The 23,047-nt window shown below is 37.7% G+C and overlaps 27 protein-coding genes and 9 non-coding genes across 36 annotated transcripts; 7 read left to right on the top strand and 29 right to left on the bottom strand. All coding sequences in view use genetic code 11, as the record gives it.

Annotated features, from left to right (window-relative positions):
- Positions 1-2: 2 nt before the first annotated feature.
- Positions 3-446, bottom strand: orf147 (hypothetical protein). Its single transcript has one exon. It carries the CDS (start codon positions 444-446, stop codon positions 3-5), a length of 444 nt encoding a protein of 147 aa, YP_003359293.1.
- Positions 447-934: 488 nt separating this feature from the next.
- Positions 935-1,213, bottom strand: ycf19 (hypothetical chloroplast RF19). Its single transcript has one exon. It carries the CDS (start codon positions 1,211-1,213, stop codon positions 935-937), a length of 279 nt encoding a protein of 92 aa, YP_003359292.1.
- A 167-nt stretch (positions 1,214-1,380) lies between these two features.
- Positions 1,381-1,617, bottom strand: rps16 (ribosomal protein S16). Its single transcript has one exon. The coding sequence runs from the start codon at positions 1,615-1,617 to the stop codon at positions 1,381-1,383; it is 237 nt and encodes a 78-aa protein (YP_003359291.1).
- Positions 1,618-1,653: 36 nt separating this feature from the next.
- Positions 1,654-3,321, bottom strand: orf555 (hypothetical protein). Its single transcript has one exon. It carries the CDS (start codon positions 3,319-3,321, stop codon positions 1,654-1,656), a length of 1,668 nt encoding a protein of 555 aa, YP_003359290.1.
- A 632-nt stretch (positions 3,322-3,953) lies between these two features.
- trnN(GTT) lies at positions 3,954-4,025 on the bottom strand. Its single transcript has one exon. It is a non-coding gene; the product is annotated as a tRNA-Asn (tRNA).
- A 91-nt stretch (positions 4,026-4,116) lies between these two features.
- On the top strand, positions 4,117-4,198 carry trnL(TAG). The gene has a single exon. It is a non-coding gene; the product is annotated as a tRNA-Leu (tRNA).
- Positions 4,199-4,288: 90 nt separating this feature from the next.
- On the bottom strand, positions 4,289-4,429 carry rpl34 (ribosomal protein L34). Its single transcript has one exon. The coding sequence runs from the start codon at positions 4,427-4,429 to the stop codon at positions 4,289-4,291; it is 141 nt and encodes a 46-aa protein (YP_003359289.1).
- Positions 4,430-4,504: 75 nt separating this feature from the next.
- On the bottom strand, positions 4,505-7,141 carry secA (preprotein translocase subunit SecA). Its single transcript has one exon. The coding sequence runs from the start codon at positions 7,139-7,141 to the stop codon at positions 4,505-4,507; it is 2,637 nt and encodes an 878-aa protein (YP_003359288.1).
- Positions 7,142-7,145: 4 nt separating this feature from the next.
- orf91 (hypothetical protein) lies at positions 7,146-7,421 on the bottom strand. The gene has a single exon. The coding sequence runs from the start codon at positions 7,419-7,421 to the stop codon at positions 7,146-7,148; it is 276 nt and encodes a 91-aa protein (YP_003359287.1).
- A 9-nt stretch (positions 7,422-7,430) lies between these two features.
- Positions 7,431-7,748, bottom strand: ycf20 (hypothetical chloroplast RF20). The gene has a single exon. The coding sequence runs from the start codon at positions 7,746-7,748 to the stop codon at positions 7,431-7,433; it is 318 nt and encodes a 105-aa protein (YP_003359286.1).
- Positions 7,749-8,029: 281 nt separating this feature from the next.
- Positions 8,030-8,419, bottom strand: rpl12 (ribosomal protein L12). The gene has a single exon. The coding sequence runs from the start codon at positions 8,417-8,419 to the stop codon at positions 8,030-8,032; it is 390 nt and encodes a 129-aa protein (YP_003359285.1).
- A 46-nt stretch (positions 8,420-8,465) lies between these two features.
- Positions 8,466-9,176, bottom strand: rpl1 (ribosomal protein L1). The gene has a single exon. The coding sequence runs from the start codon at positions 9,174-9,176 to the stop codon at positions 8,466-8,468; it is 711 nt and encodes a 236-aa protein (YP_003359284.1).
- Positions 9,177-9,187: 11 nt separating this feature from the next.
- rpl11 (ribosomal protein L11) lies at positions 9,188-9,613 on the bottom strand. The gene has a single exon. It carries the CDS (start codon positions 9,611-9,613, stop codon positions 9,188-9,190), a length of 426 nt encoding a protein of 141 aa, YP_003359283.1.
- Positions 9,614-9,713: 100 nt separating this feature from the next.
- On the bottom strand, positions 9,714-9,786 carry trnW(CCA). Its single transcript has one exon. It is a non-coding gene; the product is annotated as a tRNA-Trp (tRNA).
- Positions 9,787-9,797: 11 nt separating this feature from the next.
- On the bottom strand, positions 9,798-9,884 carry trnS(GGA). The gene has a single exon. It is a non-coding gene; the product is annotated as a tRNA-Ser (tRNA).
- Positions 9,885-9,919: 35 nt separating this feature from the next.
- On the bottom strand, positions 9,920-9,992 carry trnF(GAA). The gene has a single exon. It is a non-coding gene; the product is annotated as a tRNA-Phe (tRNA).
- Positions 9,993-10,083: 91 nt separating this feature from the next.
- clpC (Clp protease ATP binding subunit) lies at positions 10,084-12,537 on the bottom strand. The gene has a single exon. The coding sequence runs from the start codon at positions 12,535-12,537 to the stop codon at positions 10,084-10,086; it is 2,454 nt and encodes an 817-aa protein (YP_003359282.1).
- A 175-nt stretch (positions 12,538-12,712) lies between these two features.
- rpl19 (ribosomal protein L19) lies at positions 12,713-13,063 on the top strand. The gene has a single exon. The coding sequence runs from the start codon at positions 12,713-12,715 to the stop codon at positions 13,061-13,063; it is 351 nt and encodes a 116-aa protein (YP_003359281.1).
- Positions 13,064-13,107: 44 nt separating this feature from the next.
- trnY(GTA) lies at positions 13,108-13,188 on the top strand. Its single transcript has one exon. It is a non-coding gene; the product is annotated as a tRNA-Tyr (tRNA).
- A 9-nt stretch (positions 13,189-13,197) lies between these two features.
- Positions 13,198-14,922, bottom strand: ilvB (acetohydroxyacid synthase large subunit). The gene has a single exon. It carries the CDS (start codon positions 14,920-14,922, stop codon positions 13,198-13,200), a length of 1,725 nt encoding a protein of 574 aa, YP_003359280.1.
- Positions 14,923-15,233: 311 nt separating this feature from the next.
- Positions 15,234-15,306, top strand: trnM(CAT). Its single transcript has one exon. It is a non-coding gene; the product is annotated as a tRNA-Met (tRNA).
- A 49-nt stretch (positions 15,307-15,355) lies between these two features.
- trnS(GCT) lies at positions 15,356-15,443 on the top strand. Its single transcript has one exon. It is a non-coding gene; the product is annotated as a tRNA-Ser (tRNA).
- Positions 15,444-15,455: 12 nt separating this feature from the next.
- On the top strand, positions 15,456-15,529 carry trnD(GTC). Its single transcript has one exon. It is a non-coding gene; the product is annotated as a tRNA-Asp (tRNA).
- Positions 15,530-15,793: 264 nt separating this feature from the next.
- Positions 15,794-16,087, top strand: petF (ferredoxin). Its single transcript has one exon. The coding sequence runs from the start codon at positions 15,794-15,796 to the stop codon at positions 16,085-16,087; it is 294 nt and encodes a 97-aa protein (YP_003359279.1).
- A 42-nt stretch (positions 16,088-16,129) lies between these two features.
- On the bottom strand, positions 16,130-16,444 carry rps10 (ribosomal protein S10). Its single transcript has one exon. It carries the CDS (start codon positions 16,442-16,444, stop codon positions 16,130-16,132), a length of 315 nt encoding a protein of 104 aa, YP_003359278.1.
- Positions 16,445-16,460: 16 nt separating this feature from the next.
- On the bottom strand, positions 16,461-17,687 carry tufA (elongation factor Tu). Its single transcript has one exon. It carries the CDS (start codon positions 17,685-17,687, stop codon positions 16,461-16,463), a length of 1,227 nt encoding a protein of 408 aa, YP_003359277.1.
- Positions 17,688-17,752: 65 nt separating this feature from the next.
- On the bottom strand, positions 17,753-18,232 carry rps7 (ribosomal protein S7). Its single transcript has one exon. The coding sequence runs from the start codon at positions 18,230-18,232 to the stop codon at positions 17,753-17,755; it is 480 nt and encodes a 159-aa protein (YP_003359276.1).
- A 38-nt stretch (positions 18,233-18,270) lies between these two features.
- Positions 18,271-18,642, bottom strand: rps12 (ribosomal protein S12). The gene has a single exon. The coding sequence runs from the start codon at positions 18,640-18,642 to the stop codon at positions 18,271-18,273; it is 372 nt and encodes a 123-aa protein (YP_003359275.1).
- An 8-nt stretch (positions 18,643-18,650) lies between these two features.
- rpl31 (ribosomal protein L31) lies at positions 18,651-18,884 on the bottom strand. Its single transcript has one exon. It carries the CDS (start codon positions 18,882-18,884, stop codon positions 18,651-18,653), a length of 234 nt encoding a protein of 77 aa, YP_003359274.1.
- Positions 18,885-18,909: 25 nt separating this feature from the next.
- On the bottom strand, positions 18,910-19,305 carry rps9 (ribosomal protein S9). Its single transcript has one exon. The coding sequence runs from the start codon at positions 19,303-19,305 to the stop codon at positions 18,910-18,912; it is 396 nt and encodes a 131-aa protein (YP_003359273.1).
- Positions 19,306-19,328: 23 nt separating this feature from the next.
- Positions 19,329-19,760, bottom strand: rpl13 (ribosomal protein L13). Its single transcript has one exon. It carries the CDS (start codon positions 19,758-19,760, stop codon positions 19,329-19,331), a length of 432 nt encoding a protein of 143 aa, YP_003359272.1.
- A 28-nt stretch (positions 19,761-19,788) lies between these two features.
- rpoA (RNA polymerase alpha subunit) lies at positions 19,789-20,721 on the bottom strand. The gene has a single exon. The coding sequence runs from the start codon at positions 20,719-20,721 to the stop codon at positions 19,789-19,791; it is 933 nt and encodes a 310-aa protein (YP_003359271.1).
- A 10-nt stretch (positions 20,722-20,731) lies between these two features.
- Positions 20,732-21,124, bottom strand: rps11 (ribosomal protein S11). Its single transcript has one exon. The coding sequence runs from the start codon at positions 21,122-21,124 to the stop codon at positions 20,732-20,734; it is 393 nt and encodes a 130-aa protein (YP_003359270.1).
- A 12-nt stretch (positions 21,125-21,136) lies between these two features.
- rps13 (ribosomal protein S13) lies at positions 21,137-21,514 on the bottom strand. The gene has a single exon. It carries the CDS (start codon positions 21,512-21,514, stop codon positions 21,137-21,139), a length of 378 nt encoding a protein of 125 aa, YP_003359269.1.
- Positions 21,515-21,547: 33 nt separating this feature from the next.
- On the bottom strand, positions 21,548-21,694 carry rpl36 (ribosomal protein L36). Its single transcript has one exon. It carries the CDS (start codon positions 21,692-21,694, stop codon positions 21,548-21,550), a length of 147 nt encoding a protein of 48 aa, YP_003359268.1.
- Positions 21,695-21,733: 39 nt separating this feature from the next.
- Positions 21,734-22,969, bottom strand: secY (preprotein translocase subunit SecY). The gene has a single exon. It carries the CDS (start codon positions 22,967-22,969, stop codon positions 21,734-21,736), a length of 1,236 nt encoding a protein of 411 aa, YP_003359267.1.
- Between the last annotated feature and the right edge of the window lie 78 nt (positions 22,970-23,047).

The raw sequence follows: 23,047 nt of genomic DNA, 5'->3' as shown, positions 1-23,047 counted from the left end.
TTTTATACTTGGGAAAAGCTGATACTTCCGAATAAATTGCTTTGTAGTATGTTTTTTCCTACTAAGGTTTCAATTTTATTACTCGCGCGTTCTAGTAGATTAATTGCTTCAGTTTTGCTCTGTTGGCCAACAGTTCTTCCTTCAGTATCAAGGTAGCAGGTCGTTGGAATGCTCTTGAAACTTATGTATTTTAAATCCGAGTTAAGTTTGTGCCTGATTTTTTTTAGGTATGCGCAGCCTGGAGTGAAATTGATAGTTTCCATAAGTTTACGAAGGTTCTTACTTAAAGTGGGTTTATGCAAGTACTGTGAGAAAATTCTTGTTTTAGAAAAATTGGCGCTTTTACGTAAGAAGATCCGTGGACATAAGGTGTAAGATAACAATGGGTAAATTAAATCTATCCTGTATGCATGAGTTATGTGCTTCACTTTGATTTTGGTATTCATCTAAAAAAATTTCGAGGCAGTCTTCAAGTACACGATTGATGCATCGGGAAGAAGTCACTCTTTTCCAAGAAATTAGATGCAAGCTGCTTAGGAAGAACTTATGAAACGAGTTGTTATCCCTATGTAGGCTTCTCAGATTTTCTGAGTTTCCATTTTCATATACATGTAATAACTTTAATTTTATATTCATTTTAGGGTTCTGATTGTGGGTGTTTTCAATAAAGGATTTTGTTCAATTTTCTCGATGTATGCGTACACGCATAGTGGATTATTACTCCATAAGTTTATTAATATCTTCGTTATGTGAGGTGAAGAAATTATGGGAAGAGTAGTGGTTTGAATTTTACGGGTGCAGTGTGTCACGTTTTAAAGACTGGCATTGTTTTTTAGAATCGTATCACCACGACTTGGATCTGATTTTTTTTCCGAATGTATGGTTATCTACAGCCAAATTTCCGTAGGTGAGAGCGGTCCGGGTAGGATTTGGTTTATAGAGAGTTTGAGACTATATTGTTGAGTATAGAGATGATCCATTGCACGGCTAGGATGCCTAGAAGTGGGGAAAAATCTACACTTCCCATTTGAGGTGCTATGCCTCTGAAAAGAGTAAAATATGGCATTGTCATTCTCTGCAAGGTATAGAAAGGTTGCTCGCACCAGTCAATCATTGGGAACCATCCTAATGCTAGGCGAATTGTTAGGAGTATTACGTATAGGTTTGCGAAATCTAGAGAGAAGCTTGCTAGAAATGGGATAACTTTAGTCATATGAGAGTTGCATTATGAATATTGATATTAGAAAAGGTTTGGCATAATGGAGAATTTCACCAGTGTAGCTGATAGTATTTACAGTTTATATTGAGTTTGGGGTCAAATCTGTTTATTTTGCTGAGTAAAAATTAGGTCGTCTTGGAAGTGTGGTTCTATATTTTAATTTAGGTGGATCTCCCGATTTTTAGTAAAAGGTTTTGTACGACTGAAGTGGGTTTGGATCCTTGGGCTATTCTTACTATAGCTCTTTCTAAATTTACAGATAATTCTTTTGTTCTAGGGTTGTAAAACCCTAATTCTTCAATTGCTTTTCCGTCCCTTTTTGTTGTGCTTCTCATAACTACCAACCTGTAACTTGGCTGGCGTTTACGCCCACATTTTTTTAGCCTAAGCTTTAGCATTAAGTTAAATATAGTTTCTTTATAAAATTTTTTTTGTTATAGATACTGCACTATAGTATACCATGCCTTGCGTATCATTGAAAGCAAAGGGGAAACTACCAGTTGAATCCATAATGTCTTAAGCATTTCTTTGCTTGGCTTTTCTATTCCTAGCATGGGGTTAGGTAGTACAAATCTGCGCTTGTAGTTTTTTTCTAGAGCCTTGTCAACTTTTTTAATTTTTAATACGGGGTCAGATTGTATAAGTGTAGTCTTGCGCGTTTCTTGTGAAGTCTCATCGGTTTTCTCTTCGAAGTCATAGAATGTAGTGCTAGGTGTGCGTAATTTTTGGTGTTTTCTTAGAAGTTTTTCTAGGTCTATGGTATGCATATCTATTGTAATTACCATACCGATCATTTCGTCTGAGAGATTTGCAAGCTCCGTAAGGAGAAGTTTTTTACGATCTTCATTGTAGTTTTTCCCGTTTGGCTCTAGGTTTGGGGTGATTTCAAATTCGTCTTCTTCCTCGAAGTCGGTTGTCTCTGTTAGTCTGATTAGCATAGATTTAAGATCAGCACTATTTTCTGATTGAGAAAGGACGTCTTTTATTGTTTTAAAACGATTTTCGATTTTATTGAAATCCTTTTTTAGTTCTGCACGTCTGGAGTTGAATTTGGTCGAAAATTCTTCAAATTCAGTAGGATTAGATTCCGCTTCCTGTGCTCTTTTAGCTAAGTTTTCAGCGGACATAGCTGCTTCAAATTTGTCACACTTGGTAAAAGCTCCGAAGTGGAGTTGGATTTCTTTTGGATTTTTTGTGTTTTGTTGTGCTATAAGCTCTTCTTCAAGGCTTCTTAGCCCAGCGTTGGTGTCGTTAATTATGATGTCCATGTTGGAGAATGTGGTTTCTGCATATAAGGAGAGCTCTTTCCATGTAATTTTTTTTTCTAATTGGCTAGTAGTGCCTCGAAAAGCTTGGTTTAGATCTTCTGTAGTTAGTGGGGCGAAATAGTGTGATACAGTAAGCAGAGCCTTGATTTCTTTGCGTTGGGTCGCTGAAATAAACACTTGTTCCTCCATGTTTTTCATTGGGTCCGTGGCAGCTTGCAGTTCCTTTTTATCAAGTGGTTTGGATTGCACTGCTGTATTTGTTTTCAGATTGGTTTTAGATTTATTCAGATTATTTTCGCCACTTTCTGGCTGTGTACTTTCTTCTCTTTTTAGGATTGTAGAATCCTGTGTAGATTTTTCTCTTATTATCAGGCTAGGGCTGGAAATTTCGCTTGTATCAGGACTTCCATTTTCTAATTCCGCTGTATTTTCGCCAGTTTCTGGCTGTGTACTTTCTTCTCTTTTTAGGACTGTAGAATCTTGTGTAGATTTTCCTCTTACGGTCAGGCTAGGGCTGGAAATTTCGCTTGTATCAGGACTTCCATTTTCTAATTCCGCTGTATCTTTGTTCAGAGTATTTTCGTCAGTTTCTGGCTGTGTACTTTCTTCCCTCTTTAGGAGAGTAGAATCTTGTGTAGATTTTTCTCTTAGGGTCAGGCTAGGGCTGGAGCTTTCTATTGCAGTAGGACTTCCGTTCTCCAGTTCTATTGTATTGGTAGTGTCTAAGCTTGTTTCTGCACCAGTGTTACTACTTTCCAGTTGTACGTTAGAGTTTGTGTATTCAATCATTACAATTCCTATATTTGTCCCAGCTTGATCGAAAATCCCATTCATAGAATTGTTTACTTGAGTTAGTTTGTTAATACCGATTGCTAGTCCGTGGTGTCCCTTATTAATCTTGCTTGCTTTGTATTTTTTTTTGCATAGTGTTTTCCTACCCAAATTATTTTCGTCTTAAGACTAGTGTACACCTTATATACATTTTGTAAATAGAAAATTATGTAAATTTTTACATTTTTGAAAGTTTAAGTGGCCGTCAATTGAGGGATCTAGAACATCTTTTAACTGCTTCGAACCGGTTTTTTTTTGTAGAGCTCTAAGTGAGTTTTTTCCAATAAAAATGGAACCTATTTTAAAGGAAGTCTGATAGTCGTGTAAGTTGTATATTGTAAATTTAGGATCAATAAAGTACACTGAGTAGGTGTAATCTTAGCGTGTAATATTTAGTGTTGTATAGTCTAAAGAGCAACCATTATGGCTGTACCTAAAAAAAGAGTCTCAAGGTCAAAGAGGAAGTCTAGATTTGCAGGATGGCTGCGGAAATCTAATGCGTCTGCAAGAAGGGCCATCTCTTTGGGTAAATCGCTTAGTAGCAAAAATTGTAAGAAATTATCTAGTCTGTGAAGGTGCTTTTGTATATTTTACTAAAAGAGTCGCTAGGTTATACTATACGTGGAAAAATTTTACTCCTTAGGTAGGATTCGAACCTACGACCAATCGATTAACAGTCGAACGCTCTACCACTGAGCTACTAAGGATTTGCATCACTTGTATCATTATATCATAAAAATTGATGCTAAGGGTGTGTTTTTCAAATGGATTTGTGATATAATTTCTCTATAGCGAATAGCAGGTGTGGCGGAATTGGTAGACGCGCTAGATTTAGGTTCTAGTAAGTTTTCTTGTGAGAGTTCGAGTCTCTCCTCCTGTATATATTTTTTTAGGGATAGGGTTATTCATTGTTGATCACGCGTTTTACTTGCGCCAGATCGTGTATGGGAAGATATGCCTTTCAGTTTTTTTATTTTAGGGAAATTGTGTTTCTTCCTTTAGATCGTCTGGAGTTTAGTACTTTTCTTCCGCCTTCTGTTTTCATTCTTGCCCTAAATCCTGATGTTCGTGCCTTCTTTAGTTTTGTGCCGCATAGGGTTCTTTTAACCATAATATTTGTGTATGCAGGTAATGTTATGCATCCTTGAGACAAATGCGTATAGTACTTGTCTTTGAGGTTTGTTTTTTATTTTGTAATGTTAGATTTGGAGCCGAATACTAAATATACTATCCTGCGTTTAATTTTGTTAGCCATAGAAAGGAAAAGTGTATGAGATTCATTTTTATACTCAATAAGTGGGTCTTTTTGTCCGTAACTTCTCCATCCTACATTTTCTCTTAGCAAGGATGTATTTTGGAGATGGTCTTTCCAATTATCATCTATTTCTTTCATCAAGAAAAAGCATTCTATTTTATTCATTAGTCCATCATCTATTAGATCCATATATTTTTTTCTAAGGTTATAAATTGTTCGAATGTATTTCGAAATTGCTGCTCCTACGCTTTTTTTATTCTCCTTCAAGAAGGTGGATTGCTCTATACATAGGTCAGCTTTTAGTAAATTTTTGATTTGATTTGCTAAAGCGGTGCGCCTCTCTAGAGAAAAATCTCTTTTTTTATAGAACTCGTTTATGTAATTAGAGATTAATTGTTCTGCGTAATGCATTATCCATTTTTTTAAAAAAATGGATTCAAGAATTTTTCTTCGCTCGAAGTAAATAGTTTTCCTTTGATCGTTGAGGATTTCGTCGTATTCGAATGTTTTGATCCTGGAGTAGTAGTGGTAGTCTTCTATTTTTTTTTGGATTGAGTGCAATTGGTTACTTAGGATTTTGGTTTCTATGGGTGCTGTTGGTTCTGCGTATAGCGAATTCAGTAAGTGTTTCAATAAATCATTTCCGAACATGCGGAATATTTCATCTTCCAAGCTTAGGAAAAATCTAGAAGATCCTGGGTCGCCTTGCCTTCCAGCTCTCCCGCGAAGTTGATTATCTATTCGTTTAGAGATGTGTAACTCGGTTCCTATTACATGTAGTCCACCTAAAGAGATAATTTTTTCCCGTTTTTTTAAGACTTTTTTTTGAGTCTTTTCTAGTAAGAAAAAATAAGCAGCTCTAAGAATTAATAGATCATGGTCGGTAACTTCGTCTGGCTCGGATATGATGGATAAGTATGCGTTAAGTTCGTTTTCTTTGTAGGTGGTTTGTTTTAAGTTTCTTTTAAACTTACTTAGTCTATTCGAGTTATTTAATTTGTAGCAGCTCTGCTCGTTGTTAGACCTGGTAGAATGTAATACATTTTTTAGGGTGCATTTTGTTATGTGAGATGCATTACCTCCAAGGAGGATATCTGTACCTCTGCCTGCCATATTGGTTGCAATGGTGATTGATGCTATTTCGCCAGCTTGCGAGACGATTTCTGCTTCTCGCTCGACGTTTTCTGGTTTAGCATTCAGTAAGTTGTGTTTTATACCCCGGTCCTTTAGTAAGGAAGATAGGAGTTCTGATTTTTTAATGTTTGTTGTTCCAACTAGGACTGGTCGTCCGTAAGAATGAATGCGTAGGCATTCGGAAATTACTGCTTCCCATTTTGCGCCTTCTGTTTGGTATATTAAGTTTGTATAATCTTTTCGCAGCATTTTTTTATGAGTTGGTATACAAACGACATCTAATCCGTAAATGTCCGATAACTCTGTTTCTTCTGATTTGGCTGTACCACTCATTCCAGAGAGTTTAGGGTACATTAAAAAAAAGTTTTGGTACGTTATGGATGCTAGTGTATTGCTTTCACTGCGTACCGGAACATTCTCCTTAACTTCAAGAGCTTGGTGCAGTCCATCGCTCCATCTTCTTCCTCCCATTGCGCGTCCAGTAAATTGGTCTATGATCACTACTTCTTTTTGCGTTACTATGTAATGAACGTTTTTAAAGAAGAATTCTTTGGCTTTTAGTGCATTGAATACGTATGGGGCCCATGGGTCACTAGCTTTGTATAGATTTTCCTCTTTTAAGAATTTTTCTGCTTCAAGTGATCCTTCTTCTGTGAAAATTATGCCGTTTGTTCTGTCATCAGTTTGATAGTGAAAGCCTCGCGTTAAAGTTTTAGCTAGTAGGTCAGCTTTAATGTATTTTGTTGTGTTTTGCTTTGCGGCATTTCCGGCTATAATTAAAGGAGTTTTTGCTTCATCAATTAAGATTGAGTCAGCTTCATCTAGGATTCCGAAGTGGAATGGTCGTTGAACTATGCTTAATAAGGAGGTTGCCAGGTTATCTTTTAGGTAGTCAAAACCAAGGTCAGCGTTAGTTATGTAAGTGATATCTTTTAGATAAGCTTCTCTTTTTTCATGGTGAGGCATGTTTCGGTCCACTACGCCTACGCTTAGTCCTAAAAATTCATGTACGCGTCCTGCGCATCTTGCGTCTCTAGATGCTAAATAGCTATTTACTGTAATTACATGTACGCCTTTTCCGTATAAAGCGTTTGTGTATGTAGGTAGAATGGAGGCCAAAGTTTTTCCTTCTCCTGTTGCCATCTCAGCGATTTTGCCCTCATGTAGAACTAAACCTCCAACGATCTGAGTGTCAAATTGTCTGAGCTTTAGTACTCTGAATGAAGCTTCTCTGGCTACAGCGAATGCCTCATCTAGTATGGAATTTAAAGTTTCTCCTGCTGATAGCCTTTGCAGGAAATCAGTAGTTTTTGTTTGAAGTTCTGCGTCACTTAAGGTTTTAAGTTTTTCTTCAAATATATTTATTTTACTCACTCTGTGAAAATAATAAGAAGCGTCGTTTGCACTCAGCATTCCGAAAATGCTCTGAAACATATTTTTAAGTTTTTGTACTTTCGGTAATTAGTTCGATATTATCATACGGATAGCCGCGAGATAGCTTTACGAGTCCCATTTTTTCTCCGAGCTGTAGAAGTGCGCGGACTGGTGCTTTGTCACGAAATGAGGAAGATTTTCTTACTTCACTTGAGACTGTTTTTTTTGCGCGGTTTGCGATTTTCATCGCGAATTCGTATTTATTAGATGATTTGGATCGTATTTTATCAGTTAAGCATATTATTTTCAGTGTCCTCATTTCTAAGTCTAGTTTTTTCATACGTTTTACTTAACTCCCTAATTTAAATGCTTCTATGAAGAAGCCATATAATACTCCTATTTTAATATCATTTAATAATACAACAAAATATTTTATTTTGTGACTTTGGTAGTTTTTGGGTAATATCATTATTAACTTTTTTATTGTGTAGGTTCTTTTACTTATGATCTCGAGAAAAGTCACGATAATTCCAGAGATTAGCATGCCCCAGTCTCCTGTTTGCCCTAAAGTAGTGGATAAGGTCGTAGCTATGAAACATCCGAAAAGAATAAGTATGAAATTTATTAGGAGCTGTATTAGTTGATGTGCGAATTGTTGCTTTCTCATACATATTAATTTATTTTTCTATTCTTGATGGGTTTGATTTGCTCTGGGCATAGTGTTATCAGGCATCCAATTTTATAGCCTATTATGCTGTATGTAAAAGTGTACAATAACTTGGTATTGTCTTAGGACTATGTAATTTGTGGGAGGTTGATCCATATAATGGTTGTTGTGTCTGAGAATATTTTTTGCCGGGGTCAACGTAATTTGTTTTATATTTTGGTGAAATTTTTATGAGTATGTGTGTTAGGTATGGTTGAGGATTATCTTGATTAGGGTAAGCATTATTTTATTGTTACTTTAGCTCCAGCTTCTTCCAGTTGTTTTTTTGCAGCTTGTACTTCATCTTTTGTGACATTTTCTTTGATATTTTTTGGAGTGGACTCGACTAAGTCTTTCGCTTCTTTGAGTCCTAGCCCTGTTAGAGTTCTAACTACTTTTAAAATTGCGATTTTTTTGTCTGCTGGCACTCCTTCAAGCACGAGATTGAACTCAGTTTTTTCTTCGCTTTCTTGTAGTTTTTGGGTAGCAGGTGCAGAGATTGCGGCTATTGTGTTTGTAGGCAAACAAGCGCTTACGTTGAATGTAGTTTCTATCTGTTTTATTAGTTCAGCAGTTTCTACTAAGGTCAAAGATTTTAGTTGTTCGAGAACTTCATTAACTTTTGTAGTCATATTTATTATAAGTGTATTTGCTCGTGAATTAATTAAGATGGTTTTTTTATTTTTGTAACTGGTTAGATTTTTGGAAGCCGCTTATGTCAATGGGTATTGATGGGCCCATTGTGCTGCATATGTGAAAGCTTTTCCAGTATTTTCCCTTCGCTCCGCGGGGTCTGTTTTTTTCTATAGATTCTTTGATTGCTTCTAAGTTAGTGAGCAGTTCAGTTTCTGGAAAATTAGCTTTTCCAAATGGTACGTGTACTATTCCGCACTTGTCGGCTCTGTATTCTAACTTTCCCATTCTGAATTCTTTAATAGTACTTCGCACATCTTGTGTTACTGTTCCTGACTTAGGTGATGGCATGAGTCCTCTTGGCCCAAGAATTTTTCCTAATTTCGCAACAGCGGGCATCATGTCAGGCGTAGCTATTAGTTTATCAAATTGTATTATTCCTTTCATTATTTCTTGTATTAAGTCTTCTGATCCAGCCACGTCTGCGCCTGCGCTCATGGACTCTTTTACATGGTTTTCATGTGTTATTACTCCTATTCTTATTTTTTTTCCTGTTCCATTTGGTAGCGTAGTGCTTGATCTTAATTGCTGATCTGCGTGCTTGGTATCTAACTTAAGGCTTATGTGTGCTTCTGCGGTCTCTGCGAACTTGGCAGTAGCCGTCTGTTTTAACACATTGATGGCTTCTATAGGTTTATATTGTTTTTTTTCGATTCTCCCTTGTATTTCTCTTGTTCTTTTCGATATTTTTCCCATGGTGTTACGGTTTACTCTTTTATTGTTATTCCCATGTTCTTTGCTGTTCCAGAAATGGTTTTGATTGCTGATTCTTTTGATTTCGCATTGAGGTCGGGCATTTTTTCTTCCGCGATTTCTTCTAGTTGTTTTTTTGTTACGAACCCAACTTTTTTCTTTTTTGGTTCTCCGGATCCTTTTTGGATTCCTGCAGCTTTAGTTAACAGTACAGAAGCGGGAGGTGTTTTTAATATGAATGTGTAGCTTTTATCCTCGTAGATTGTGATTTCGACGGGTATAATAAGCCCTACTTTTTCTGAAGTTTTTGCATTATATTCTTTGCAAAAAGCGACTATGTTTACTCCACGCTGTCCCAACGCTGGTCCAATAGGTGGGGCAGGAGTAGCTTTTCCAGCGTTTAAGGCTAGCTTGACTATTGCAGTGATTTTTTTTGCCATGTTTTAGTGGGTGATTTTCATTAGAGTTTTGTATGCACAACGATATTGATATGATAATAATCTTATTATAGTGGATTTGTATATTTTTTGTATCTAGAAACACGCCCTGAAGGACTTGAACCTTCGGCACCAGGTTTTGGAGACCTGTGTTCTACCGTCTGAACTAAAGGCGTTATCCGGTTACAGGAGAAGAAGGGATTCGAACCCTTGTTAGAGTAAACCCTAACCAACCTTTCCAAGGTTGTGCTTTAAACCACTCAACCACTTCTCCTTTTAAATAGTAGTTAGAAATAATAAGTTTGCGTATGCCAAGAACCAGGATTGAACTGGCGACACATAGATTTTCAGTCTACTGCTCTACCAACTGAGCTATCTCGGCTACATTACACCGTATATTAATACGGTAATACAAATTTTTTAGTATGTATAGAGTGTTTTCTATTTTTTTAGAGTTTGATTAGCGAGAACTATTATAAAGCAGCAGTCTTTCCTTTTCCTGTAGTAAGAACGTGTACTTTTCCGTGCCGATCGGTGTCCATTATTGCTGTATCGCCTTCTTTCACTTTTCCAGCTAAGTATTCTTCTGAGAGTGTGTCTTCAAGAAGTCTCATAACTGCTCTTCTAAGGGGTCGTGCTCCGTAAACTGGGTTGTATCCTTCGTTTATTAAATGGTCTTTAAATCTAGATGTCACTTTTAATTGAATTCCTTTCGCAGATATTCTGTTAAACACTTCCTTTAGCATTATGTCTGCAATTCTTCCAACTTCATTTTTCGTTAGTTGTCTGAATACTATGATTTCGTCTAGTCGGTTTAGAAATTCTGGTCTAAAATATTCTTTTAGTTCATCATTTACTAGGGTTTTTACTTTTGCATAGTAGGCTTCCCTGGTTTCTTTATGGTCAAAGCCTAGTCCATTCATTTTCTGAACGCTTTTTGATCCCACGTTTGAGGTTAGGATGAGTAAAGTGTTTTTGAAGTCTATGGTTCTTCCTTTTGAATCTGTAAGTCTCCCATCTTCTAGTATTTGTAGAAGTAGATTAAATATGTCTGGATGTCCTTTTTCAATTTCATCAAACAGCACAACTGTGTAGGGGCGTCTTCTGACCGCTTCTGTAAGTTGTCCTCCCTCGCTATACCCTATATAGCCCGGTGGTGATCCAATAAGTTTTGATGTGGTATGTTTTTCCATGTATTCTGACATATCAAGTCTTACCATTGCTTCTTCTGATCCAAAGAAGTATGAGGCTAAGGCTTTAGTTAGCTCTGTTTTTCCAACTCCGGTTGGCCCTGAAAAGATGAAACTTGCAATGGGTCTATTTGGATTTTTCATCCCCACTCTTGCTCTTTTGATTGCTTTAGCTACAGCCGTCACAGCTTCATCTTGCCCAATGATTCTACTGTGAAGTGTTTCCTCCATTTGCAGAAGTTTTTCAGTTTCGGTTCGTGTCATTTTTTGCACAGGTATGCCTGTCCAGGATGCTACAATTTGTGCAATGTCTTCTTCAGTTACGACTGATATTTCTGGCGCAGGCACCCACTCTCCTTTGTTTGCTTGGATAACAGCTGCCATTTGTGCCCTTATTTCGGTCTCTCGATCCCTAAGGTTTGCGGCAGAGTGAAAATCTTCCATTCTTACAAAGTCATCTTTTTGTGTCAGTATTTCCCTGAGTTCTTTATCTAATTCTTTAGCTGCTGGAGGAATTTGAGAATGCAGCAGTCGAACTCTGGACCCAGCTTCGTCTAGTAGGTCGATGGCTTTGTCTGGAAGAAACCTGTCGGCTATGTACTGATCTGCGAATGTAGCGGCAGCAGAGATGGCTTCGTCTGAAATTACTAGTTTATGATGTTTTTCGTATTTGTCTCGAAGTCCAAAAAGTATTTCCACAGTTTGGGTTACACTTGGTTCGTTTACTATTACTGGCTGAAATCTTCTTTCTAAGGCTGGATCTTTTTCTATGTGCTTTCTAAACTCTTCCAACGTTGTTGCTCCTATGCACTGCATTTCTCCTCTGGCAAGGGCAGGTTTTAATATGTTGGCAGCATCAATTGCGCCTTCGGCAGCTCCGGCGCCTATTAGGGTGTGAACTTCATCTATAACTAATATGACGTTATTTGTGGCTTTTATCTCGTCAATTACTCTTTTTAGCCTTTCTTCAAATTCTCCCCTGTATTTTGTTCCTGCCACTAAAAGTCCTATGTCTAAAGTTACAACTTTTTTATCTTCTAGGATATCTGGAACATCTTTGTATACAATTCTTTGAGCTAGCCCCTCAGCTACTGCTGTTTTTCCTACGCCCGGCTCCCCAATTAATATTGGATTGTTTTTTGATCTTCGCCCTAATATTTGAATTACTCGTTCTATTTCTTTGAACCTTCCTATTACAGGATCAAGTTTCCCGTCTGCAGCTTTTTGCGTTAAGTCAGTTCCATATTCATCCAATGTTGGTATTCTTCCTCTGCTTTGTGCCCCGCCGATTAATAATTCAATTTGGTCTCCTAAAAATCTAAATATTTCAGTTCTTATATCGGTTAAGTCTAGTTCTAAGCTTTCAAGGACTTGGGTAGCGACGCCGTCTTCGTCTTCTAGTAACCCTAGTAGGATATGTTCTGTTCCAATGTAGTTGTGTCCTAGCATTCTCGATTCTTCTAAAGCGGATTCTAAGACTTTTTTCGCTCTTGGCGTAAAAGGGATGTCCACTGCTGACATTCCGGCTCCTCTTCCAACAAGTTTTTCAACTTCTGCACGCGCGTCTTTTATAGTGATGCCCATAGACTTTAGTACTTTGGCTGCAACTCCAGTGCCTTCTACAATTATTCCTAATAAGAGTTGCTCTGTGCCGACGAAGTTGTGGTTCATACGTCTGGCTTCCTCTTGTGCTAGCATTATGACTTTGATAGATTTTTCTGTAAAACGGTCGAACATTTTTCGTATATTTTGGATTTATCTCTGATTAACTTTGTTAGGTTGATCATATGAGCCGGCCAGGGGTCTCATTAATCACTGCAATTTTTGGCGTATCTTAGGTGTATACTTGAATCGGTATGGATGTACTTTTTAGTATTTTCGGTATATACTTAAGTTGTAATAGAAAACGTTTATGCTATTAAATATTATAGAAGAGTTAAAAGCTGCCTTTTTGGTGCCTGCTTTAGTTAAGGTTAGGGTTGGCGATACAGTTAAGATTTTAGTGTCATGGAGTGAGGGGCCAAAAGAGAAGTCTCACTCTGTAGAAGGATTGGTCGTGGCAATCAAACATTCTGGATTAGATAAGACTGTGACTTTAAGACGTATAATTCATGGTGTTGGGGTTGACCGTGTGTATTTTTTAAGTTCTCCTAGGTTGAAAAGTGTTGAAGTTGTTGCAACTTCTAAAGTTCGCAGGTCAAAATTATATTATTTAAGATCTAAGTTTGGAAAGGATGCGCGTCTCCCACAAAAATTTAGTTAGCGCTTATAATACAAGGTTTATGTTGTCTTTGGTTAAGTTGCATAGGGTCGATGCCCGAGCGGTTAAAGGGGGCGGATTGTAAATCCGCTGGTTTACCTACGTTGGTTCGAATCCAACTCGTCCCAGTGTTGAAATTAGACTCCTAGCATTTGAGAATTACTTTTTCCAGGTGCTACCATTGGATAACAGTTTGTATCTGGTATGACGTGAATATCTATTAGTATTGGCCCATCATATTTGGCAGCTGTTGAGATGGAAGTTTCAAGTTCTTCTCTAGTTTTTACCATCATGCCTTTTATTCCATATGATTCTGCGATTCTGACAAAATTTGGCGCTCCTTTTTCCATGTTTGAGTGTGAGTAGCGTTCGCCATAGAATGCTTGTTGCCATTGGCGTACCATACCTTGCCAACGGTTATTTAATAGTACTATTTTGATTGGAAGACCGTATTGGGCAACAGTCCCTAGTTCTTGTATGTTCATTTGGAAACTTGCGTCTCCAGAAATGCATATTACTTGAGAGTTTGGGTGAGCTACTTGTACTCCAACTGCAGATGGTAATCCATACCCCATTGTTCCAAGCCCAGCGCTCGTTACCCAATGTCGTTGGTAAGTTTTAATAAATTGRGCTGCCCACATTTGGTGTTGTCCAACGTCTGTTGTCCAATAGGCGTCTGGTGAAGTTCTTCCTATCTCGTAAATAACTTCTTGTGGTGATAGGCTTTGTGAGTTTCTAGGAAGAAGCAGTGGGTATTCGTTGCGCCATCTGTTTAATCTCTTTCTCCAAGGTTGAGTCTGCTCATGGTTTATTTTGTCAGCTTTTTTCAGGACGTTTAGTAATTGTTGTAAAACTTCTTTTACTTCCCCAACTATCCCAATTTGTGGGATCCTATTTTTTCCGATTTCTGCCGGGTCAATGTCTATGTGAACTACTTGAGCGTGTGAGGCGAATTCATCTAATTTTCCTGTGACTCTATCGTCAAATCTTGCGCCTAAGGCAAGTAGAAGGTCGCATTCGCTTACGGCATAGTTTGCGTATACAGTTCCGTGCATTCCTAACATGCCAAGTGAAAGTGGGCTTGTTTCGTCTATAATTCCTTTTCCCATTAGGGTTGTAGCAACAGGTATCTGAAGAAGTTGGGATAATTCCGCTACTTCTTGATGGGATTCCGATATTATTGCTCCTCCTCCTATGTAAAGAAGTGGCTGGTTTGCCTGTAATATAAGATTTGCTGCTTGCTCAATGCGTCTAATATCTTGTTTTGGGCTTGCCGGGCATCCAAGTAATGTTACATTCCCGGGTTCCACGGGCGTATAATCAATTTGTTCTAATCCTACGTCTTTTGGAACGTCTATTAATACGGGCCCTGGTCTTCCGTATTTTGCAATGAAAAAAGAAGCTGCTACGATTCTAGACATTTGTGTTGTGTCTCTTACTACATAGGAATGTTTCACAACTGGTAGGGTTATTCCGAATATATCAACTTCTTGGAATGCATCCGTACCTATAAACGATCTGCTAACTTGGCCAGTTATGACAACTAATGGCACTGAGTCCATGTGCGCAGTTGCGATGCCTGTAACAAGATTAGTGGCTCCTGGCCCTGAGGTTCCAAAGCATACGCCGACTCTTCCTGTGGATCTTGAGTATGCGTCAGCGGCATGTGTTGCCCCTTGTTCATGTCGTACAAGTAAGTGTTCTATGAATCCTTCTTTTTCCCAAGCATATAGCTCGTCGTAGATTGGAAGTATAGCGCCTCCTGGGTATCCAAAGACGTGTTTTACATTATGACGTACTAAGCTGTCTATGAGTGCGAATGCGCCAGTTGTTTCTCTTTTCCTTATGGCTGACGTGGTCATGTTGGTAGAAATTAAGTTTCTGTTTTTGAGTATTTATATGTTTATGAATTAGTACCAGATGCGCCAAAGATAATGGTGTAGTGTATTTAGATGCTTTCATTGTATTATGCCCGAATTGCTCATGGGGATGCATAGCGATACTTTAGGCAGGCATTGTAAAAATTTTTCCTAAGAAAAGATATTTTTCATTTGTTCTATAATGCTATAATATTAACTTATAAAAATGTAGATTTACATACAGATGGGTCATTAAATTATTAGCTGTTCCTTGCTTTGGTGTCGTTGCCGTGCTAATATTATACTTATAGAAAGGCTTAGTGGCTCAGTGGTTAGAGCAGGGGATTCATAAGCCCAAGGTCACAGGTTCAACTCCTGTCTAAGCTAATGCAATTTTGTATAGTGTATTGGTATGTTTTCGTTTATTTTTGTGGATGGAGAGGTGGCTGAGTGGTTTAAAGCGCTAGATTGCTAATCTAGTATATGAATGCTTCGTATCGAGAGTTCAAATCTCTTCTTCTCCTAAATTTGTGTTTGGGGCTGTAGTTCAATTGGTTAGAGCGCCGCTCTGTCACGGCGGAAGTTGCGGGTTCAAGGCCCGTCAGTCCCGTTTTTCTTCTAGCGTTTATTGGCTTGATTTTTTTGCGTGAGTTTTATATAATGTACATAAAGTGTCATGAGTGTTTTTTCTTTTGTGTTTGCTGCGTATCTGAGTTTTTTGCTATGATCTTTTCAGTTTGTAGCTAACTTTAAGCTAGGTTAGGTTACGAGTAGTATAGTTTGGAATGTACCTGGTTGCGCTTTTGCTATGCGCATTGGTTTTTATAGTGTTGAATATCTTTTTTGCGTATTATAAACATTGGAGGCGTTTTTTATGGCGACGTACAAAATTAAGTTGACAGGAGATGGCATTGATACTACTGTTGTGTGTCCAGATGATCAGTACATTTTGGATGCTGCTGAGGAACAAAATGTTGATTTGCCATATTCATGTCGTGCTGGAGCTTGCTCTACTTGCGCTGGGAAAATTTTATCAGGTACTGTGGATCAATCTGACCAATCTTTCTTAGATGATGGGCAGATTGCTGCTGGATTTGTGTTGATGTGTGTTGCGTATCCAACATCTAACGTTTCTATAGTTACTCATCAAGAAGGGTCTCTTTATTAAAAAAAAGAAAGTGGCACGACGTGCCACTTTCTTTTTTTTCTTTTACGTGTCTATTTTTAGGTGCACTGATGGAGGTAAGTCAAGCTTTATTAATGACTGTATTGTTTCTGCTGGTGGGTTGTGAAGATAAATAACTTTTTTGTGAGTTCGAGTTTCGAAGTGTTCTCTTGAATCTTTGTTAACATGTGGTGAGCGCAGTACGCAATAGATTCTCCTTTTGGTTGGAAGAGATATTGGTCCTGTGCTGGAGCAACCTGTCCTATAGCTTACATTAATAATCTGCTCGCACGACTTTTTTAGTGCAGAGATTTCGTAACTCTTTAAAATAAGTTTTAGTTTGTCTGGGTTCATATGCATAGGTTGTAGTTCTACTTTATTCCAGGATTTGAGATACAATTCCGGCACCAACAGTCTTTCCTCCTTCCCGTATTGCAAATCTCATCCCTTTTTCTATAGCTATTGGGTGTATTAGTTGTGCTGTCATTTTTATTCTGTCTCCAGGCATAACCATTTCAGCTGCAGATCCATCGTCTCCTGTAAATTTGGTTATGGTTCCAGTAACGTCTGTAGTTCTAACGTAAAATTGTGGTCTATAGCCTGTGAAGAACGGAGTGTGCCTTCCACCTTCTTCTTTTGTTAGGACATAGACTTCTCCTTCAAATTTTGTATGTGGAGTTATGGAGCCAGGTTTTGAGAGCACCATTCCTCTCTCTATGTCCACTTTTTGTATTCCCCTTAGCAGTATTCCAACGTTATCCCCTGCTATAGCTTCCTCCAAGCTTTTTTGGAACATTTCTAGCCCTGTTATTGTGGTTGTCCTAGTTTCTCTCAGGCCAACTATTTCTATAGTTTCGCCTAGTTTTACTTTTCCTCTTTCTATTCTTCCAGTCGCTACAGTTCCTCTCCCTGTTATAGAGAATACATCTTCAACTGCCATTAGGAAGTTTTTATCAATCTCACGTTCTGGTGTCGGGATGTATGCATCAATTTTATCCATCAGGTTATAGATAGTGTCTACCCATTTATCTTCCCCTCTAGTTAACTTTGGTTTTTTTGTCAGGGCTTCTAATGCGAGTAATGCGGAGCCAGATACGAATGGTATTTTATCGCCAGGAAAATCATATTTTGAGAGTAGTTCCTGAATTTCGAGTTGTACAAGTTCAAGTAACTCCGAGTCGTCTACCATATCCACTTTGTTTAAAAACACTACGACATGAGGAACTCCTACTTGTTTTGCTAAGAGTATATGTTCTCTGGTTTGTGGCATGGGCCCGTCAGCTGCTGAGCAAACTAATATGGCCCCATCCATTTGTGCAGCGCCAGTAATCATATTCTTAACATAATCGGCATGTCCTGGGCAATCTACATGCGCGTAATGTCGTTTTTCTGTTTCGTATTCGATATGAGCTGTGTTTATTGTAATACCTCTGGCTCTTTCTTCGGGGGCAGAATCAATTTCATCGAATTTTTTTGTGATTCCTGTATAAATTGCTAGCGTAGCTGAAATGGCAGCTGTTAGAGTAGTTTTTCCATGGTCTACGTGACCGATAGTTCCTATGTTTACGTGTGGTTTTGATCTTTCAAATTTAGCTCTCGCCATATTATTTTTTTGTTGTGTTTAGAGTTTGAGTGTTGAGCAGTCTCGTTGCTTTTGTGTGTGTTTGTTTAAAGCTTCTGAAAGTTGTAGTGTGCAAATGCTTTGTTGGCTTCAGCCATTTTATGTGTTTCTTCTTTTCTCTTTATTGAGTTACCTAGTTCATTCGAGGAATCGATAATTTCATTTGCTAATTTTGTAGCCATTTTCTTTCCTGGCCTTTCTCTGGAAAATTTTGTGATCCATTTTAACGCTAGATAAGTTCCCCTAAAGGCTCTTACTTCTATAGGTACTTGGCACGTGGATCCACCTACTCTTTTTGCTTTTACTTCAATGAGAGGGGTCACTTTTTTTACGGCGTCTTCAAATATCTGTAATGGTTCTTGACCAGTTTTTTCTCCAATGAGGTTGAGTGCATCGTATATTATTCGTTGTGCTAATCTTTTCTTTCCACCGATAATTATTTTTGTGGACAGCATACTTATAAGCCTACTATTGTAGACAGGGTCTGGCGAAGGTAATTCTCTCTTTTTGGGTACGTGTCTAGACATGACTATTTTTTGTCTTTTTGTATTGGTGTAATGTTTTTCTATTTAGGTTTTTTTGATCCGTATTTGGAACGGCTTTGTTTTCTATTTTTTACTCCAGATGCATCAAGAGTTCCTCTGATAATATGGTATCTTACCCCTGGAAGGTCTTTGGTACGTCCTCCACGTATCAAAACTACTGAGTGCTCTTGTATGTTGTGCCCTATGCCAGGTATATACGCAGTAACTTCGAACCCTGAAGTTAATTTAACTCTAGCTACTTTCCTTAGGGCTGAGTTTGGCTTTTTTGGTGTAGTTGTGTAAACTCTAGTACATACGCCCCTTCTTTGGGGGCATCCTTTTAATGCAGATGATTTTGTTTTTTTTCTTACGTGTAATCTTTCTAGGCTAATAAGTTGTTGTATTGTAGGCATCTTAGCGATTATGGTTGAATAGCCAACTCTGTGTTGGGTGAGAACTTGTATTTTTTTAGAAATTTCTCAACTCGACCTTCTGTGTCTATAAGTCTTTGAGATTTTGTGTAAAAAGGGTGATTCCCAGACCATATGTCAACAGTTATTTTTGGCTGAGTGGAGCTTGTTGTCATTATAAAAGCTCCATTGCAGTAAACTTTACTTTCTTTGTGCCATTTCGGGTGGATATTTTTTTTTGGCATGATGCGATCTATTAAATTAATAAATTTAGCGTTTAGAAAACTGAGGAGCCTTCCTTGCTTTTTTAAGCCCATATTTTTTGCGCTCTTTTTGTCTTGGGTCTGTTGTGAGGTATTTTTCGAATTTTAAGGCATTGCTGTGATTACTATGTATTTTACCTAAAGCTTTGGATAAAGCTAATTGTATAGCTTCCGCTTGCCCAGTTAGTCCCCCTCCTCTAGCGTTTACTAATACATCGTACATGTTATCTAAGTTTAGAACTCGTAGAGGATTGTTAATAGTTTGCAAGTAGTTTGGATTAAACTGTAAGTATAATGCACTAGCAATGTTATTAATTGTGAACTTCCCAGTCCCCGGGGAAACAATCACTCTTGCCGTAGAATTTTTTCTTCGTCCTGTTCCCAGATAGAGATTAGTTTTCATAAACAGTATGGCTTAATTGAAATTTATGGTGTTAATTTTTCTAGTTTCTTGTGAGTGTGTGGGTGATGTGAGTCTTTGTAAATTTCTAGTTTTGTAAAAAGCTTTCGCCCGTAAGGGTTTTTTGGAAGCATTCGTTTGACAGATTGTTCGATAGTATAGAATGGAGAAAGATGGGTTATTTCTTCGAAAGTTTTTACATGGAAACCTCCAGGACGACCTGTATGCCTGCAGTAGAGTTTGTGGAGCTTTTTTTTTCCCGTTACTTTCACCATTTTTGCGTTTACAACGATCACTCTTTGCTGCGCGCAATAGCCTGGCGTATACAGTATGTTATTTTTTCCGAGCAGAGTTTGTGCTATCTTTGTTGAAATGCGCCCAAGGGTTTGTTCTTGTGCATCAATTATAAACCATTGAGGGTGAGCTATGCTTTGCTTAGGAAAGATAGTTTTGTTCATATTAGGGAGGTAATAAGTGTAGTTTTCTTCAAAATTTTTTCTTAGGTAAAGTGAGTCCGACTATGTTTTTTAGAGCTTGCGTAACCTCTTCACAACATTTTTTCCCAAAATTTTTTATCTCCAAAAGTTCTTCTTGCGAGCGTGTAAGTAGATCCTCAGTATAATCTATATTAATCTGCTTCAAGCAGTTATAGGCGCGAACAGAAAGCTTTAGGTCTTCTATTGGAAGGTTCTTCACTTCAGGTTCTTTGTCTGCAGGGAAATCTTCTTCATCAGTCAAATGAATGCGTTGTATAGGAGCTAGAATATCAGTTAAGACAGTTGCTGCCTGCATAAGTGATTCTTCCGGTGTTAAGCTCCCATTTGTCCAGATCTCGAGGGTTAGCTTTTCTTCAGCTATGGGAAAATCTGTATTAATTTCTTCTATTGTGTAGTTTACTTTGTTTACAGGCATGAAGACTGCATCCAACTCAAGAGAATCTTTGCCAGAATCAAGAGATTGTCTATTTACCAGTTTATACCCTCGTCCTGCAGAAATTGAAACTTCAATTTCTAGAACATTTGAGTCGCATATGGTTGCAATGTATTGGCTTGGGTCTACTGCTTTAACGAAGGATGGAAGTTCGAAGTCAGAAGCTGTCACAATACATGGCCCTTGTACTTTCAATCTTGCTATTCCAGCATCTTTACTAGAACCTTTTAAAACAATTTTTTTGAGATTGAGTAATATTTCCAGAACATCTTCTCTAGTTCCTGGTATTTCTGAAAATTCGTGCACGGATCCTGAAACCCTAGCTGAGGTTATGGCTATTCCTTCTAAATCGGATAACAAGACCCTTCGTAAGGCATTTCCAATTGTAAGTCCTTGTCCAAGTTTAAGCGGCTGGAAAGTAAACCTCCCATAATAACTTGTGTTAGTATAGGTCTCTGACTCTATGTATTTTATCTCTAGTGTACCCATACAAATCTTATTATATTCTTCTTTTTTTAGGTGGCCGGCAACCATTATGTGGTGTGGAAGTTACATCATGTATTAATTTAATTTCTAATCCTGTAGTTTTTAATGCTCGTATAGCTGCTTCCCTTCCTGCGCCTGGTCCATCAACAAATACTTCTATTTCTTTTAATCCTTTGCTGATGACGCTCTTTGCTGCGTTTTCAGCTGCAACTTGGGCTCCGAATGGAGTGCTTTTTTTCGCCCCTTTGAATCCTACAGAGCCTGCCGAAGACCATGCTATTGTGTCTCCTAAAAGGTTTGTAATCGTGATGATTGTGTTATTAAATGTAGATTGTACATGTGCAACTCCTTTTGGGTGTACTTTCTTGTCTCTTTTTGATGAGGTCCTCTTTGTAACTGCTATCATTTCTATGAAAAATTATTTGATGATTTTCTTTTTACCAGCAACTGTTTTTTTGACACCTTTTCTGGTTCTAGCGTTTGTTCGTGTTCGTTGTCCTCTCACTGGTAAGTTTAATGTGTGGCGTTTACCACGCGTACAGTTTATTTCAATTAATCTTTTTATGCTAATAGATTCTATTCTTTTTATTGCTCCCTCTACTAAATAGTGTTTATCAATGGTTTCTTTTATACTTGATACATCATGATCTGTCAAATCTCTACATCTGACATTTGGATCTACATTGGATTTTGCTAAAATGAGCTGGGAAGTAGACAACCCAATCCCGTACATGTAAGTTAGTGCAATTTCAACTCTTTTGTTTTTTGGAAGGTCTACGCCTGCAATTCTAGTCACAATATTTGTTTCTTGTTAAGTAGTGTAAAAAAATTATTTTCGCTTCATTTTTGCGCCTCCTTGGCGAACTTTAAGCCTAGGGTCTGATTTGCTTATGACATAGAGTCTTCCGCGTCTTCGTACAATTTGGCAATCTTTACTTCTATGCTTTAAATTTCCGATGGAACTTACTACTTTCATATTTTGTTCATTTAACACTTAAGATAGTTTATCACAGAATTAATTCATTAGTTCTGAGTAATTTTTTGAATGCAGAAGAGCTCGTATTTGTTCGCGTGTTTGTAAGATTATTCCTGTTGAAATTAACAATGAAGCGGGCCCGAAAGTTCTGAACATTGTTGTTTCTAGGGTTATTTCAATAATTAAAGGCATGCATGCAATACATGCTAAAAGAATAGACCCTAAGAGTATAAAGTTTTGCAGTTTTGTTCTTAGGAAAAAAGTGGTATCTTTTCCAGGTCTTACACCCTGTATACTAGTTTCCATTTTTTGCAGATTCTTTGAAATTTCGTCAGGTTTGACAATTAGAAGACCATGAGAATAGCTAAATCCCACGACTAACAAAAAATAAACAACTATAGATATTATTTTCTGAAAAGTCACTAAAGGCATAAAATTTGTCAAGAGCCACATAAACCTATTATTTGTTGATCTGCATAATGAAGTGATTAAGTTTAACGACGTAGATGCTAGAACTATAGGTGTGACTCCAGCATGATTTACTTTAAAGGGTATATGGTTAGCACTAGTGTTAATTTTGTTTTTTGTTAACTGTTTGGAAGAAATCAAAAGGATTTTGTTTGTACCTTCATGGATTATTGCTACTCCTGCCATCATTGTTAAAAATAGAAACCCAAGTGTAATATTCTTTAATATGTTAGTATTTTTTACATAAGGTATTACTTCGTGTTGTAACAGTCTTGGTACATGAGATACTATGCCTACAAATATTAATAAAGAAGGTCCATCTCCAATTCCTTTTTCAGTAATTTGTTCCGAAATCCACAAGTTCAACATAAACCCTGCGGATAAACTTAGGCATGTTCCTAATATAAATGCAGATCCTGGTTTAATAGCGTATGTTTTAAGCCACAAAGATAATCCAAAACTTTGAATGATTGCCAAGACTAATGCGAGATGTCTTGTGATTTGTGCCAATTTTCTTCTTCCGCATTCTCCTTCTTCTTTCTGCAGGTTTTGCAGGAAGGGTATCAGGTTTGCCACTAACTGTATGAAAATGGATGCATTTATATGAGGAACAATCCCTAGTGCAAAAAGCCCTACGAAGGTAAGCCCATGGCCGGAGAATGTTATTACATTCTGTAATGCAGAATTATAGCGATTGATACTATAAAAGCTTTCATAGTCTATTCCTGGTAAGGGTATAAACATGCCCAACCTTGAAAGTATCAATAATCCCAATGTTATGACATATTTTTCTAAGAGCTCATCCATAAATTGATTTGAGAAAGAAAGTGGAATCTAAAAGATACCTTTTATGAAAATTGAATCTTGACAACATAGACTTTGAGT

The sequence above is a fragment of the plastid genome of Cryptomonas paramecium (assembly GCF_000194455.1).
Source record: "Cryptomonas paramecium plastid, complete genome".
Taxonomy (NCBI): domain Eukaryota; class Cryptophyceae; order Cryptomonadales; family Cryptomonadaceae; genus Cryptomonas; species Cryptomonas paramaecium.
This window is presented reverse-complemented; position numbering and strand designations above follow the sequence as displayed.